Source organism: Penicillium cataractarum (assembly GCF_028827025.1).
Source record: "Penicillium cataractarum strain IBT 29864 chromosome Unknown utg000004l, whole genome shotgun sequence".
NCBI classification, from domain to species: domain Eukaryota; kingdom Fungi; phylum Ascomycota; class Eurotiomycetes; order Eurotiales; family Aspergillaceae; genus Penicillium; species Penicillium cataractarum.
Genome location: NW_026622740.1, coordinates 1,388,246 through 1,401,409, shown reverse-complemented (window position 1 = coordinate 1,401,409; position 13,164 = coordinate 1,388,246). Strand labels below are relative to the sequence as shown.

Here is a 13,164-nt window from a genome sequence, read left to right as displayed (position 1 = left end):
TGGAGTTCCAAATTCACTGAATTTAGGTTTTGATCATGGCGAACCGGAAGTTCCAAATTTTTCTGGCCTGCTAAAACCTAACTATTGTATCCATTTTAAACAACTTAAGCCCGTCACTGTCCCGCTGGAACCTTCATCTTCCCATAGGGCAGCCCTGGTTCCAGTTTCCATATATATTTTGGCTTTTTCCACTGGCTAGAGGTTACCCGCGATGTATTGAATCCGACGATCGTTGGCACCACAATGAACTTTACCTAAGAAATGCTGGATCGTTTCCATTTCCTCTCTGTTGCAAATGAGTAACAATGCCTTTACTGAATACTTAGAAGGACATAGCGAATAATGACGCCAGAGACCAGTTTCTAGGCCACACGAAAAGACTACTTAACTCAAACAGGTAGCTCTCGATAACGGTATCGATAAGGCACTGATAACAAGCCTGCCGATAAGATTCGCGACAACTCCAAAAAACAGCTTCGGTTGTTCTTTTGTCAACACCTCATCTCTTCCTCAACCACACCTGCTTCCTCTCCCTCTCCTTTTTGCCCTTCATTTCACCGTGAGATCTTCAAACCTGAGATTAACACAGTCCCTTCTTGATTCACATTCCGTGGTGCGCCACAGGATCGCAATATCAAATCGACGTCCGTCGCGACAAACGCGGGATTTGATGCGGTGACGGCATCAAGATGGTGGTCTGCTCCTTTTTCCAGCAAGGGCGCTGCAGGTTTGGCGGTGAGTTATCCCTCGGAATGTATGCTACTTAAGAAGAACGCTGCTGATGTCTGGTCAGATCGCTGCAAGTATGAACATCCTGGCCGTGCCACGGCCGGCACATCTGGCAACCGGTTTGGTGCACTCTCTGGCGGAGGATTTGGAGGTAAGGAACCCTTTGAATCGGAAGAAAGACCTACGATCGATTGTGGATGAGCCGGTGCAAGTCTATGGCGGAAACGTTTGCCTTACTCCGCGCCGGCAAGGTCTAAAGCTCAGTCTCGATCACCTCCAGCTCTTTATTCATTATACATGCACAATCCTTCTCTCTGGTCTCGCATCTGCTTGGATCTTGTGGCTCTCTGCTTTTCCATCCGGGAATTCAGCAACTTGACCCCAACATCATGCGTACTATCTGGACCTGGTTCGCTAAGCGATTCGCTAACCTACGCCGTTATCTAGGCCAGCCGGCAGGGTCGACCCAGAAAACCTCAGAGTGAGCATCCCCTATGATGCAACAATAAGTTTCACTGTACTGATATCAAGGCACAGCTATGGCATGAACGCTGACGACATCAAAGCCGACCTCATGGCTGGAAAGAGACCAGAGTGGGTCTTCTCTTCCTACGCGCCGACTCGCAATGTCCCGCGTCAGCTGTTCGGGGGTCCTCAGCGAGAGCTGAGCATGGAAGAGATGCGCCTTCGCCACTATGAAATGACAGCCGCGGGGAGCATGGATCAGGCCGTCCAGGAGGCACAAGCCTTGTGGCAAGAGTCCGTGAATCAAATGGACTCCGCCTTCAATGACCTCGACGGTGCTATGAAATACATTATCGACGGCGCCAATGAACACCCCAACCGCATCGATATTACACTTGGAGCTCAACAATCGCCGTTTGGCCAACCTTCAGCTGGTCCAGCCACTGGCACTTTCGGAACCGCTAACGCCCCCTCGGGCTTCGGACAGCCTTCGGCCTTTGGTCAGCCATCTACACTCGGACAGCAGGGGTCTGCCTTCGGACAGCCATCAACTGTCGGGCAGTCATCGGCCTTCGGACAGCCCTCGGTCATGGGCCAGGCTTCGGGCTTCGGGCAGCCATCTACCTTGGGTCAGGGTTCCGCTTTTGGCCAGCCTTCAAATATCGGTGGTGGACAAAGCGCATTTGGAAAGCCAGCATTCGGCCAGCCAGGGCTCGCACAACCCGGAAATACCCAGTCTGCGTTCGGCCAACCTGCCTTTGGCCAGCCTGCTGCTCCGGCAACTGGTGCATTCGGTGCGCCCTCGGGTGCTTCTCCATTCACACAGGTCCCACAGAACCAACCTGCTACGGGCTTCAGTGCCCCCCCGGGACCTTCGCCATTTGGACAGCCATCTGCTCAGCAACAGCCTGCACCAGCAACGGGTGGCTTTGGTCAACCAGCTGCGCCCTTCGGGCAACCTGCCCAGACCGCATCGCCGTTCGGCCAAGTCCCACAGCAGCAACAGCAACCCCCTGCGGCCACTCCATTCGGACAGCCATCTACCCCAGCCAATCCCTTTGGTGCCCCTTCTACACAGCAGCAGCAGCCCGCGGCCTTTGGTCAACCTGCGGCTCCGCAGGGCGTGGTCGTCGAGCATCCTCATACTGGCCCTCCTACATTCCTCAAAATTGATGATCCCGATGCGCTAAATCCTCTCCCACTACTTAAGGGCGAGACTCGACGTGATCCTAGCAGCAATCGCCTCACCATGTGGAAGGGTCGTCCGGTGCAGTACATCAACGATGCCCCCTGCTACCTCCACCCTCAGGACAACAAGACCTACGTTCCTATCCATTTCCCGGATGGTCCGCCAGAAGAGGCCAGCTTGCGTGATTCTCAGCCGAACCCTGGGGATTATTCTCCAGAAATTGAGGCGATGTACAGGTTCTTCCATGAGAATGGCTACTTCAAGGACGGTATCATTCCGCCTGTCCCCCCACGGAGAGACCAGATCAGTTTCGACTTCTAGCCGTCTTTCAATGAAACACGGTTTCCATGCGGGTTAACCAAACAAAGCATGATTTGCACCTTTCGTTTCATCTTCTTTTTCATCTTTCTTTCTTTTTCTTTCGTCGAGGGACAACACTGGGAGACGTGTCTCTTAGTGAACCAGATATGGCGAGGGCGTTCTCGGAGTTAGGCGAATTGCAGATACCGTAGCATTTCGCAAGTGCAATAACAATTAGCTATTATGAATGACAATGCAAAGTTACGACGGCCGGTAGCCTCTACAATGGCACAAAGCATTATTTTCTCAAGATGTTTCCATTTTTTTGTCTTTCAGGTTGTAGCGGGTATCTACCACAATATTCCAATATCGGCTCGTAGTAAACGACCAACCGTTTTCGAGAGCCGGCAATTCGCTCGGCACTATAGACAATCGATCCCGAGACCCTCCCTGATTCCATTGCGGAACTAGTGCATTTAAGCAGCAATGGTGACCTCAACCTCAACACCAGCCTCGATGTTGATGATGATCTGCTTGACGGTCTCGGTGGGGGCGAGGAGACTAGAGGAAAACAATTAGCCAGGATATTCTTGACCATGTAGATGGTACGCGACGGGTTCAATGCCCCGCCATGTCCATATTGACGAGTCCGGGGGAAACTTACTCGATGAGACGCTTGTGGATGCGCATCTCGTACTTGTCCCAGGTCTTGGAACCCTCACCGTTGGGGGTCTTACGGGTGGAGATGTTCAGGGTCTTGGTGGGCAGACGGACGGGGCCCTTGACCTGCAGGGACTTGGAGCGAGCACGGTCGATCAGCTCCTGGCAGACCTTCTCGAGGGAGGCAACCTTGCGGGAGGTGAGGGTGATGCGGATCTTGTGGACCTTCTGTAGAGGGCATTAGTGATCTGGAAAGCCTGCAATTCGTGTGTACTTGTCGACAGCGACATGCTCGCGCACAACAATGCGCCGGCGACGAAGTATGTGCTATGCGATATGGCGGGCGGTCATTGTAGGGTGTAACGTACAGGGCCCTCGCCGAACTCCTTCTCGGGCTTCTGGAAAGACATCTTGAGTTGATTGATGGGGTGATTTAGACGGAATGCCGGTCAAGACCTGAACTGCTGGGTTCGGTAAGGTGATGATGGGCCGATAAAGATTGTGTGTGGAGCGAAGCGAAAAGATTCAGTGCGGGAAATCTTGGCGCTTCGGTTATCGCACGCTAGTCCGTTTTGGGGAGCATGTGCTGACTCATCTAAAGCTGAGTCAGCGCCCGTTCGGGGACCAAATGCAGTAACCAGTTAAGGTGCGGCAAAGCCTCGTGTGGGATGTGTGTTGTGTTCTCTTCGTGTTGATTATTTTCGGATTTTGGATCCTCTCTTTTTTACTTCTCATCCATCGCCTCGATTTCACCTATCTTGTCCCACATATTAATCACGTCAATGGCGGAGTTCCCGCCGCTGGCCCCAGTGCCCTCCCCCGCAGTGCGGAGGACCATTCCATCTAACGACTGGGATGCCTGCCTAGATGCATGGATGACGTTGCTCGGCATTCGACTGAGTGTCACGGATCAAAAATTTAAAGATACAGCTCCCGATGACCTCTCGGTGGTCTCGTTCCTGGACTCATTTTATCAACATGCGGCGGCGGGAGACTCGAGTCTACAATCTGGACCTAAAGCTCGACAATTACGGAAGCTCTGTTTTCTCACCACAAGACGATATCTACTGAGCCTTTCAAGTCCACCTGAAGGTTTTTTAAGCTGGCAGCTTCTGAGCAATCTGTGTTGCTGCTACCCTTCCAGCACAGCGTTGAAGACGTCATTATCAGCTGCCTGGGATTTGCATCATGAGAAGATATCTTCCAGCATAGAGAAGGCAAAATCACTCGTGATGAAGCAAATATCCATGTCAGGAAAATCAGCAGCCCTTGAAGTTATCTCCAATATTCGACGCTTGACGATTTTGGCCTCTGTCTTACCGAGTTGTGGCCAGATCCTCATGGCTGGATCAGATTATCTCGATACTCTTTACGAAGCCTATCGAGCAAAGGCTACCCGGGAAGAGCTGCGCAAGATCTTGGTTGCCAATGTATATGTCGGGCTGGTGTCTTTACTGAAGGAGACAACTATCAACTTGTCTTTATTGCTGGACCAATTATTCAGCCTCAAGGCCAGTGCAGGAGTAGGCACTCCCGGAATGAAGAAGGAGGCAACTCTGCTATCAGACCTTGTGTGCAGCTCAGATCTGCTACAGAGATTGGAGAAGCACCTTGCAAGCCATCCTCAAAAACGAGGCGAGGATCTTCTGGCCAGTCTACGACTGTATCAAATGGAAACGAGCCCCTTCCATCACCGATATCAAAGGCGGAAAAGGGTGGATAAAGGCAAAGGACTGGCAACAGACCCTGTCATTCCAGAAGAGCTTCATGCACACAAGATGTCGCTCGTATCACAGGTGCAGGATCTCTTCCCGGACCTCGGCTCTGCATTTGTCGTGAGACTACTTGACACCTACGGCGACAATCCGGAGACAGTCATCTCGCATCTCTTGGATGACTCGCTCACCCCAGAACTCCAATCTCTGGATCGATCTGAACAACTTCCCTCAGCAGCCGAACCCAGTCATGCCCATCTAGAACCCCGACCAACACCCCCAGCCATCCCCTCGCCGCGCGCAGAACCAATTCCGTCTCGCAGGAATGTCTTCGACGATGACGTCGACATTGCAGAGCTCAGTCTCTCAGGGGATGCAGAAGGAAAACTGCGATTTGGCCGTGCCAATCCCGAGCTTACTGCGGACGAAGTCCTCGCAGACCGCAGCAAGCACGCAATCAACAAGGCGGCAATTCTATCAGCCCTAGCAACCTTTGACTCAGACGATGACGAACGAGATGATACCTACGACGTTGCAGATGTAGGCGGAACCGTTGACAGCGCCACGACAGGCACAGACGCCGAGGCCGATGCAGTTGCACGGAATCAGCGCGCAGCAGCCGAGCAGATCGATCTCGTCCTTCTCCGCGCCTACAAGTCAAATGCGGCCATCTTTGCTCGGGACTCCACAACCCGTCGCTCCCAGCCCCGCACCTTGCTCAAGCAGGAGACCAACATGACGGACGAAGCTATCGAAGGCTGGGCAGTCATGTTATCGCGAGACCCCAAGCGACTCGCAAAATTGGAGAACAAGCTCGCTGATGATATCAGCGGAGCGGGCAGTGGTGCATTGAACCAACCCGAACTAGCTCCAACCTCGTATAGGAGACCGCATCCCACAGAGGTTGATTCTGACGAGGGGGAGTCTTCGGGCTACACCAGCGGTCGTGGAGGACGAGGTGGTGGTGGACGCGGTGGAGGAGCAAGAGGACGTGGGAGGGGTGGCCGGGGAGGTGGTCGTCCGCCTCAATCGGGTGAACAGGGGCAGCAGAATAGTGCTGTGGCGCATCAAAGGAAGGAGCAAAATAAGGCCAGCCGGGCGAATCATAATCGCCGGCAGCAGCGAGCTAAGAAGATCGCGCGGGGAGGAGGCTTGCCAGGCTGATGATTAGGAAGCTGGAGACGCATTTACGGTAATCGAGGCATGATTTGCGTGGAATACAGATATCCTCTTTGTTTTCTATCTACGACATTTGCATATCCATTATAGAGCGGTGGCGATATCCATGTGTACAATCGATACGTCATTGCTAGACATAAAAGAGACATTTGATTCATTGTCGTATCGAGGAGCACTCATACAGCTATAAGATAGTGGTCTAAGGCGCTAAGAAGCGCTGGTTCATCATATGCAGCTTGTGCAATACATTTTAGGAAACATTTCAATGGTGATGCGAGAAGACACCCTCCTTGGCAATCGACTTGCGGCACTCCTCGAGAATGCGGAGCTGCTTTGCCACATCACCAAGCCGGCCGATGACCTGCTTGTTGCCATCATAGAAAGTAAAGAGGGCGTATGGAATGCCAGTGTCGCGACAGAACTCGGTAACGTACTTCTGAGCGCGGCGGAGATTGTGGCGCGGCATGCGAGGGTAGAGGTGATGGATGGCCTGGAACTGCAGACCACCATGAAAGAAGTCAAGCCAAGTAGGGCAGTCGACGTCCATGGTAGTACGCAACATCTTCTGGGCAAAGGACTCGTGAATACCCAGGTCGGCCGTGGACATAGCGAAATGGGATAGGGTGATCTGGACGTGCAGCGGCGACGAAATAATATGGGAGACCATGATAAACGTAAGCCGGCTGCTCCAGTCTGGGATGGTCTTGTATACCACGAGGTAGCAGTACCAGTACCAGAAGAATAGTTGACCACCATACTCCAACCAGACATGCCACCTAGCAGGACCCTTCTTTGGAGCTTGGCGTTTAATGAGGTACTCCCAGCTAAGACGGTAGAGGTTGAACCTAGCCAGCATCATGATAGGATAGTAGGAATAATGCTGGATCTTCAGCATCACTTTGCAAAAGGCATCGAAGGTCATGTTGCGGTCATAGTAGGTACTCTGAAGGCTGTCAAAGAACCGATGGGATATCGCAAAGAAGGGCATGTGCTCAATATCCGGGTCGTGCTCGGGCTCGTTGGTCACGATGTGGTGCACGTTATGGCTTCGTTTCCACCATCCCAGACTCAACCCACCAATGTAGTCGGCGATAATGATACCAATGATGGTATCCACGTGGAAGTTGTGTGTGATACCCATATGGCCAGCATCATGGGCAGTAAACACAAGTTGGTGCCACAAGCAACCAAGCCAAAATCCAGACATTGCCCACCAGCCGAGGCGCAAGAAGATATAGGATAGAGAAGCGAAAAGAGTGTAGCGACAGCATTCGATGAAATAGGACATGTAGTTGCAGTCGAACAACCCTTCGGCGAGCATACGCTCATTCAGGTCCCGATATTTCCGCTTGATACTCTCTTGGCTCGCAGTGTCCAATGATGGGTATTTGGTCGTATCAAACACAATCTCTTCTCTTGTACGAGCATCCAGGAAATGTGGCCTCGGCTGGTCATCTTCGTTTGGAGGTGTTGAGACGGCAGAACTGTCTGTGTCTGGAGAGGGATTCTTTCGACGAATTGTGGTATTTGAGTCGACCGGATCGAAGATTGGCGATGGGGGAATAGACCCTTCCGAGCTGGAGTTGTCTCGTATGGACAGGTCCTCTTCGGTCGAGCAGGCGTCTTCGATGTAAGGGCGGAACTTGCCACCTTGAATGGGAGGGAGGAAATTGGACCAGGTGCCTTCGATTCGACCGATCTGATACGAAAGCATGATTTGGCGGGCCTCTTTCGAGTGAAGTCTATAATGAAGAAAGAACCACTCAATTAGAATGTGTAGGAGGTAGGCCACCAGGGGATAGACATACGCATTGATCTCATCTGTCGCATCCCTGCCCACCATATGCTTCATGGGCTTCTCACCACCAGGGTGGAACTTCATGTAAGCATCCACTTTCAGGACGCGGCCCTCGAAGATAACAACATGCTTTCCCTCCGCAATCTGTCCCTCAATATACCGGCGACTCAGGACAGTGTCCTTCCGGGACGGTCGGGAAGCGGTCTTGTCCATCGTTGGTGGTAGTTGCGACGTGGGAGCGGATGAGTTGGAACGGGTCTCAGAGTCCGAAACTGCAGGCGATAAATTCAAGGAAACATGGCTCTGAACTAGGAGATGCAGTTGATGGCAGGACTTGCAGGGAACAGAGAAAATAAATGCAAAGACGCCAAGTGGACGAAAGCCAGAAATGTAGCAGGGGCGGAGGAGGTGGAGTCAACAAGCGGGGACTGATCGGCCGCGGTCGCCCGTGACTGTCGAGTCAACAACGAGAGAACGTGCACCGCCCGCCCACCAACTACAGTACTTTCTACAACCAACGCATGGTATGATCAACATGGCTCAGGTAATTTCCCCCTCGGTCATTTGTCTGATGGTGAGATCTAACTCAGACAGGAATCGCTCTCATCTTTAGTTGAAACATGGCTCCAGTGGGACCAGGTAGATGATATCTTGTCCTTCTTCTATAAATTCTTGGTGCCTGATCTCACCGGCCTGGACTCGGATATAGGACCCCACGACTCGCGCGGAAATAGAACAGCTGCGGGATGCCAACCACACCAAAGAGCTGGAGCTGCGCCTCCGGAGTCGTACGTCGATCCCGGTGGCTGTCTTAGCGCAAATCCTTTAACCATCTCTAGGAATTGAATTCGGCACAGCGGGATTGCGCGGCCGTATGGCTGCTGGGTTCACCTACATGAACTGTTTGACGGTGATCCAAGCTTCACAGGGACTCGCCAAGCATATTCAAAGCAAAGGTCCAGAAGTCGCCTCCAAAGGTGTCATTATTGGACATGATGCTCGCCATTACTCCCACAAGTTTGCTCAACTCGCTGCCAATGCCTTCGTTGCGCTACAAATTCCCGTCAAGTTCGTTGACGAGTCGGCGCCAACCCCTCTGGTTGCCTTTGGAGTGTATCACTTCGGAGCTGCCGCAGGCGTAGTAGTAACTGCAAGCCACGTACGCCCTGATAGACAGCCCACCTCATAGACTGTATGGTTTTGCTAACAAAGAATTTGAAACCCTTGAACAGAACCCGCCTCAAGATAATGGTAAGACAAATGCCCTTTGCGTAGAGTCAAAACCGAGTTGCTGACCTTTTTGCTAGGCTATAAAGTGTAGGTCCCTCGAGGACCCCTCTGGAGATATTGTAGGACTGACTTAACATTCTGATTCTCAGCTACTCCGGCAATGGTGCACAGATCAACAGGCCCGAGGATGGCGAGATCGCGCGGTCAATCCTTGAAAATCTGGAACCTTGGCCAAATGCCTGGGAGGAAGGACGACGCTCTGGGGAGTATTTCGACGAAGAAGCCCTCCAGGAGATCCTCGTTCCGTTTCAACGTCGAGTCAAAGAATACGCGGTTGGTCGTCAAATATGAGTCTTGACCCAAGAACTGTTACTAATGAGCATGATCTAGACATCAACTGTTTCAGAGATATATCCGCACCGACCATTTGTTTATACCCCCATGCATGGCGTAGGCGCTATTCGAATTGGCTCCCTTTTGACAGAATTGGGCATGAAAGAAGACAAAGAGTACATCATTGTGCCCCAGCAAGCAAAGCCAGATCCCGACTTCTCAACCGTGAAGTTCCCCAATCCTGAAGAGGCGGGAGCTCTAGATCTCGCAATCCAGGTGGCCGATCAACAAAACAAAACTTTGATCTTCGCCAACGACCCAGATGCAGACCGTTTTGCAGTGGCCGAGAAAGTCGAGTAAGAAGCCCGAATCCGCTCTATTTGAAAGTACTGGAGACTGACTTTATGACAGTGGTAAATGGTTCCTCCTCACAGGAAACCATGTTGGCGTTCTTTTCGCATCCCATCTTTTCGATACCATTGGCTCGAATGTGGATACCTCGAAAATTACGGTTCTTACGACGACTGTGTCGAGTGGAATGCTTGAGAAAATGGCTGAATCTAAAGGCATTCGATTCAAGGAGACCTTGACTGGCTTCAAGTGGATGGGAAATGTAGCCCAAGATCTCGAGAAGACCGGACAGACAGTGCCATTTGCTTATGAGGAAGCGCTTGGCTACATGTTCCCCGCGGTCAGTTATGACAAAGATGGCATCACCGCTCTTTCAGTCTTCTCCATGGCAACTGCAAAGTGGAAGGCTCAGGGTTTGACCGTATTCGGCAAGCTTCAACAACTCTTCGCAGAGTTTGGTCATCATGAAACTTTGAACAACTACTTCCGATCTCCAAGCCCCCAGCTTACCCTTGAGCTGTTCCGTGGAATTAGGAGTGGCTCTTTCCTTCCTGATATGCAGCTTGGCAAGTTCAAGATTCTGCGATGGAGAGATTTGACTGAAGGATATGACACTGCATCGGCTGATCATAAGCCTGATTTGCCCGAAGACCCAACCAGTCAGATGATTACGTTGTGGCTGGAAGGTGGATTGCGCTTCACGCTCCGCGGCTCAGGCACCGAGCCAAAGGTCAAATGTAAGTTTTTAATCCTTCTATTTCCTCTGCGACATTTTTTTGGAAACTCTTTCTAATAATTTCCAGTCTACATCGAATGCTGTGGCGACTCTCGCGAAGACGCAGTTAAGGCTGTCTGCGATGCTTTCTTTGCAATTCTGAAGGAATGGGTTCAACGATACACCCCCTCCATGACTTACAGTAATGAGCTTTCCACCTCGTCGGGCTCTGTTCTGCTGGTGAATAAAGAATCGCTGTCTGCCTGACAGGTACACGAACTGGGCTTGTGACAAGGCGAGGGCAATCATACATGTCAAAATATCTTACGACTCTATCATAGGTACAATGCTACATTGGAAGTCTGAGCAACGTCGGACCACTACTTTAAAAAACGACTAGACCCATGGGATAGACGTGAGGAAGGCAGTTCTGCCCGAGTGCGACTTTACTCTGCAGGTCCCCGCCAAGATCACCACTTTCTCACGGTCATAGAAAATTAGGCAATAAGTAATACAGGGGGAAAGAACAAACTGCATTCATGCCGTGTTTAGTACCACCTCTGCCGCATGTAGTTTTTAAGCCTCATTTTTTAGTCCTTTTCGTTCGAGACTCCCCGATCGAGGTATAAGGGTAGATAGCTCGGTCGAGTTGGCCAAATATTCCAACATTTCTTTTCCTCTCAAGTTCTCAATAGCTTGCAGCCAGCTCATTTTCGCAAACCTAGTCTTGCCTCATACATGCTTTCTTCTCTCAATCATGTATGATTCAGCTCATTATCACCGCGCCCATAATGACGATCCTTGTCGGAATAAAGGCTGTCAGGTGCGACCAGCCCAGCACCAGCAAGAAGCCAGAATGGAGACTTGTTATTGCTGCCTACATGATTGCAGTACATGCAGCTCTTGCTGTCAAAAGTCGTATGTGCAGCGGAGTATATATTTTTCCATGCTAGTCGGCGAACTGACCTATTCTGGGGGCCTATAGTAGGACCCACGAAGCCCAAAGCAAGGCTGACTACGCAAACTATGTTCGGCACCACGAATGGGATCATCCCAAGTACTTTGCCTACTGCTGTCATAGCAAAGCTTCCGAATGCATACGATATGCCGACAGATGCCCCTGTCCGTACAGTATCTCGCCGACGACGAGATGCAAGGACAGAAAATACGACCATCTACATCTACCATATCGGCTCTCCCAGTCTCAATCGTCTTGTCCAGTCCAGAAACAAGACGTTCATATTGCACTCTGCACGTCTGCATGCCTAAATGAACACATCCCAAGACGTACGCATGGCGGCGATCGTAATGCTTTTTGCTATTGCCACGGCGAGATAAGACGGACGCCTAGATCCCGCTGCCCAGTTTGCTGTTCCTGTCTGGATTACACGCTTCGATGCCCAGCGAATCATAACGTGCATCTTTGTTTCCACAGATATCCTCATTACACCTGTTGCAAGTTCAACCGATGTGGATAGTGCTAGCTGGTACTGGGCTTTTCGCTGAGGGTTCCACGAAAAAGACAGGGATGTAATTCGTTCCAATCTTGAAGCTAGTTCTTGTTATTCAATTGAAGCATAAACTTAGTACTGTAACCAATACATCGCTATCCAATGGTGTAGAAGTGGCGTTCCATATTCCCGGATTAGGCGATGAAAAAACTTTTCGCAGCTCCATAGTTCCACAAAATGGAGTCTCTCTAACAAGCCCATCCGAATTGGTGTAGTGGCTAACATCGTCGTCTCTCACACGACAGCCAGGGGTTCGATTCCCCTATTCGGAGTCATTTCTTTTTGGTTTTCTTTTGAATGACTCGATCATTCGATGGAGACTTATGTACTCGTCTTGTGCAGTTGGTTGGGCAGACATGAGATTTTTTTTTGGTATTCAAGCTGTACTGCCCGAGTTATTCACACCGCCTTGTGGTCTACAAAGGCGGTGAATTGTTGCTCATGGCCTGTCAGGCCACAAGGCACCCACCGTTTCAATGGATGATGGCAATAGCATAAATAGGGGCTAGTAAAAACAAAGGGAGATAATTTGAAGTACATCTAGCACTAGGTCATGTAACATGAAGGGGGTCGCTACAACGCTACTCAGCCAGAGTGAGGCTCAAAGGCTGGTGGACCAATCTGTCGATCTGTCTCACCGACTCTTGATCCTTGGATTCCCCAAACATCAAGCTGCGGTCTTAGCCCCTGGGGCTCTAAGAGCCTAGGCAAGAACCTCTGTACTGTGCAACCACCAAGTATTCATACGTTCTTTCAAACTGCCCTCGATTGCATCTTTCTATTCGAGACAACCGATCTTTTTGACCCTCGAACAATTCCTCTTGATCTAATTCGGTCCTAATGCATACTAGTCTATACGCCTTGAATGAAAAAGAATTTAGCGCCCTCCCCATCTTGCCACAAATGTGGGCAGTGCTGGACGATCATAGCTTGTTTATCTTGACGTTGACAGGGGCTTGACCGCCTGACCATCTGCGTATTTCAGCCCC

At 51.0% G+C, this 13,164-nt stretch overlaps 5 protein-coding genes across 5 annotated transcripts; 3 read left to right on the top strand and 2 right to left on the bottom strand.

Annotated features, from left to right (window-relative positions):
* Positions 1 to 1,118: 1,118 nt before the first annotated feature.
* On the top strand, positions 1,119 to 2,704 carry N7496_005053 (FG-nucleoporin nup42; the record flags this gene model as incomplete). The annotated part of the gene is made up of 2 exons (XM_056697982.1): positions 1,119 to 1,210; positions 1,267 to 2,704. The coding sequence occupies 2 exons, from the start codon at positions 1,119 to 1,121 to the stop codon at positions 2,702 to 2,704; spliced, it is 1,530 nt and encodes a 509-aa protein (XP_056556507.1).
* A 455-nt stretch (positions 2,705 to 3,159) lies between these two features.
* S10a (40S ribosomal protein uS10) lies at positions 3,160 to 3,753 on the bottom strand (the record flags this gene model as incomplete). Its single annotated transcript, XM_056697981.1, has 3 exons — positions 3,160 to 3,244; positions 3,348 to 3,571; positions 3,712 to 3,753. The coding sequence occupies 3 exons, from the start codon at positions 3,751 to 3,753 to the stop codon at positions 3,160 to 3,162; spliced, it is 351 nt and encodes a 116-aa protein (XP_056556506.1).
* A 372-nt stretch (positions 3,754 to 4,125) lies between these two features.
* On the top strand, positions 4,126 to 6,222 carry N7496_005051 (ASCC2 family CUE domain-containing protein; the record flags this gene model as incomplete). The annotated part of the gene is made up of 1 exon (XM_056697980.1): positions 4,126 to 6,222. One exon carries the CDS (start codon positions 4,126 to 4,128, stop codon positions 6,220 to 6,222), a length of 2,097 nt encoding a protein of 698 aa, XP_056556505.1.
* A 277-nt stretch (positions 6,223 to 6,499) lies between these two features.
* Positions 6,500 to 8,248, bottom strand: N7496_005050 (fatty acid desaturase; the record flags this gene model as incomplete). The annotated part of the gene is made up of 1 exon (XM_056697979.1): positions 6,500 to 8,248. One exon carries the CDS (start codon positions 8,246 to 8,248, stop codon positions 6,500 to 6,502), a length of 1,749 nt encoding a protein of 582 aa, XP_056556504.1.
* A 322-nt stretch (positions 8,249 to 8,570) lies between these two features.
* Positions 8,571 to 10,931, top strand: N7496_005049 (phosphoribomutase PRM15; the record flags this gene model as incomplete). The annotated part of the gene is made up of 10 exons (XM_056697978.1): positions 8,571 to 8,579; positions 8,630 to 8,674; positions 8,745 to 8,823; positions 8,875 to 9,194; positions 9,268 to 9,286; positions 9,343 to 9,352; positions 9,415 to 9,598; positions 9,656 to 9,954; positions 10,010 to 10,686; positions 10,753 to 10,931. 10 exons carry the CDS (start codon positions 8,571 to 8,573, stop codon positions 10,929 to 10,931), a joined length of 1,821 nt encoding a protein of 606 aa, XP_056556503.1.
* Positions 10,932 to 13,164: the final 2,233 nt, after the last annotated feature.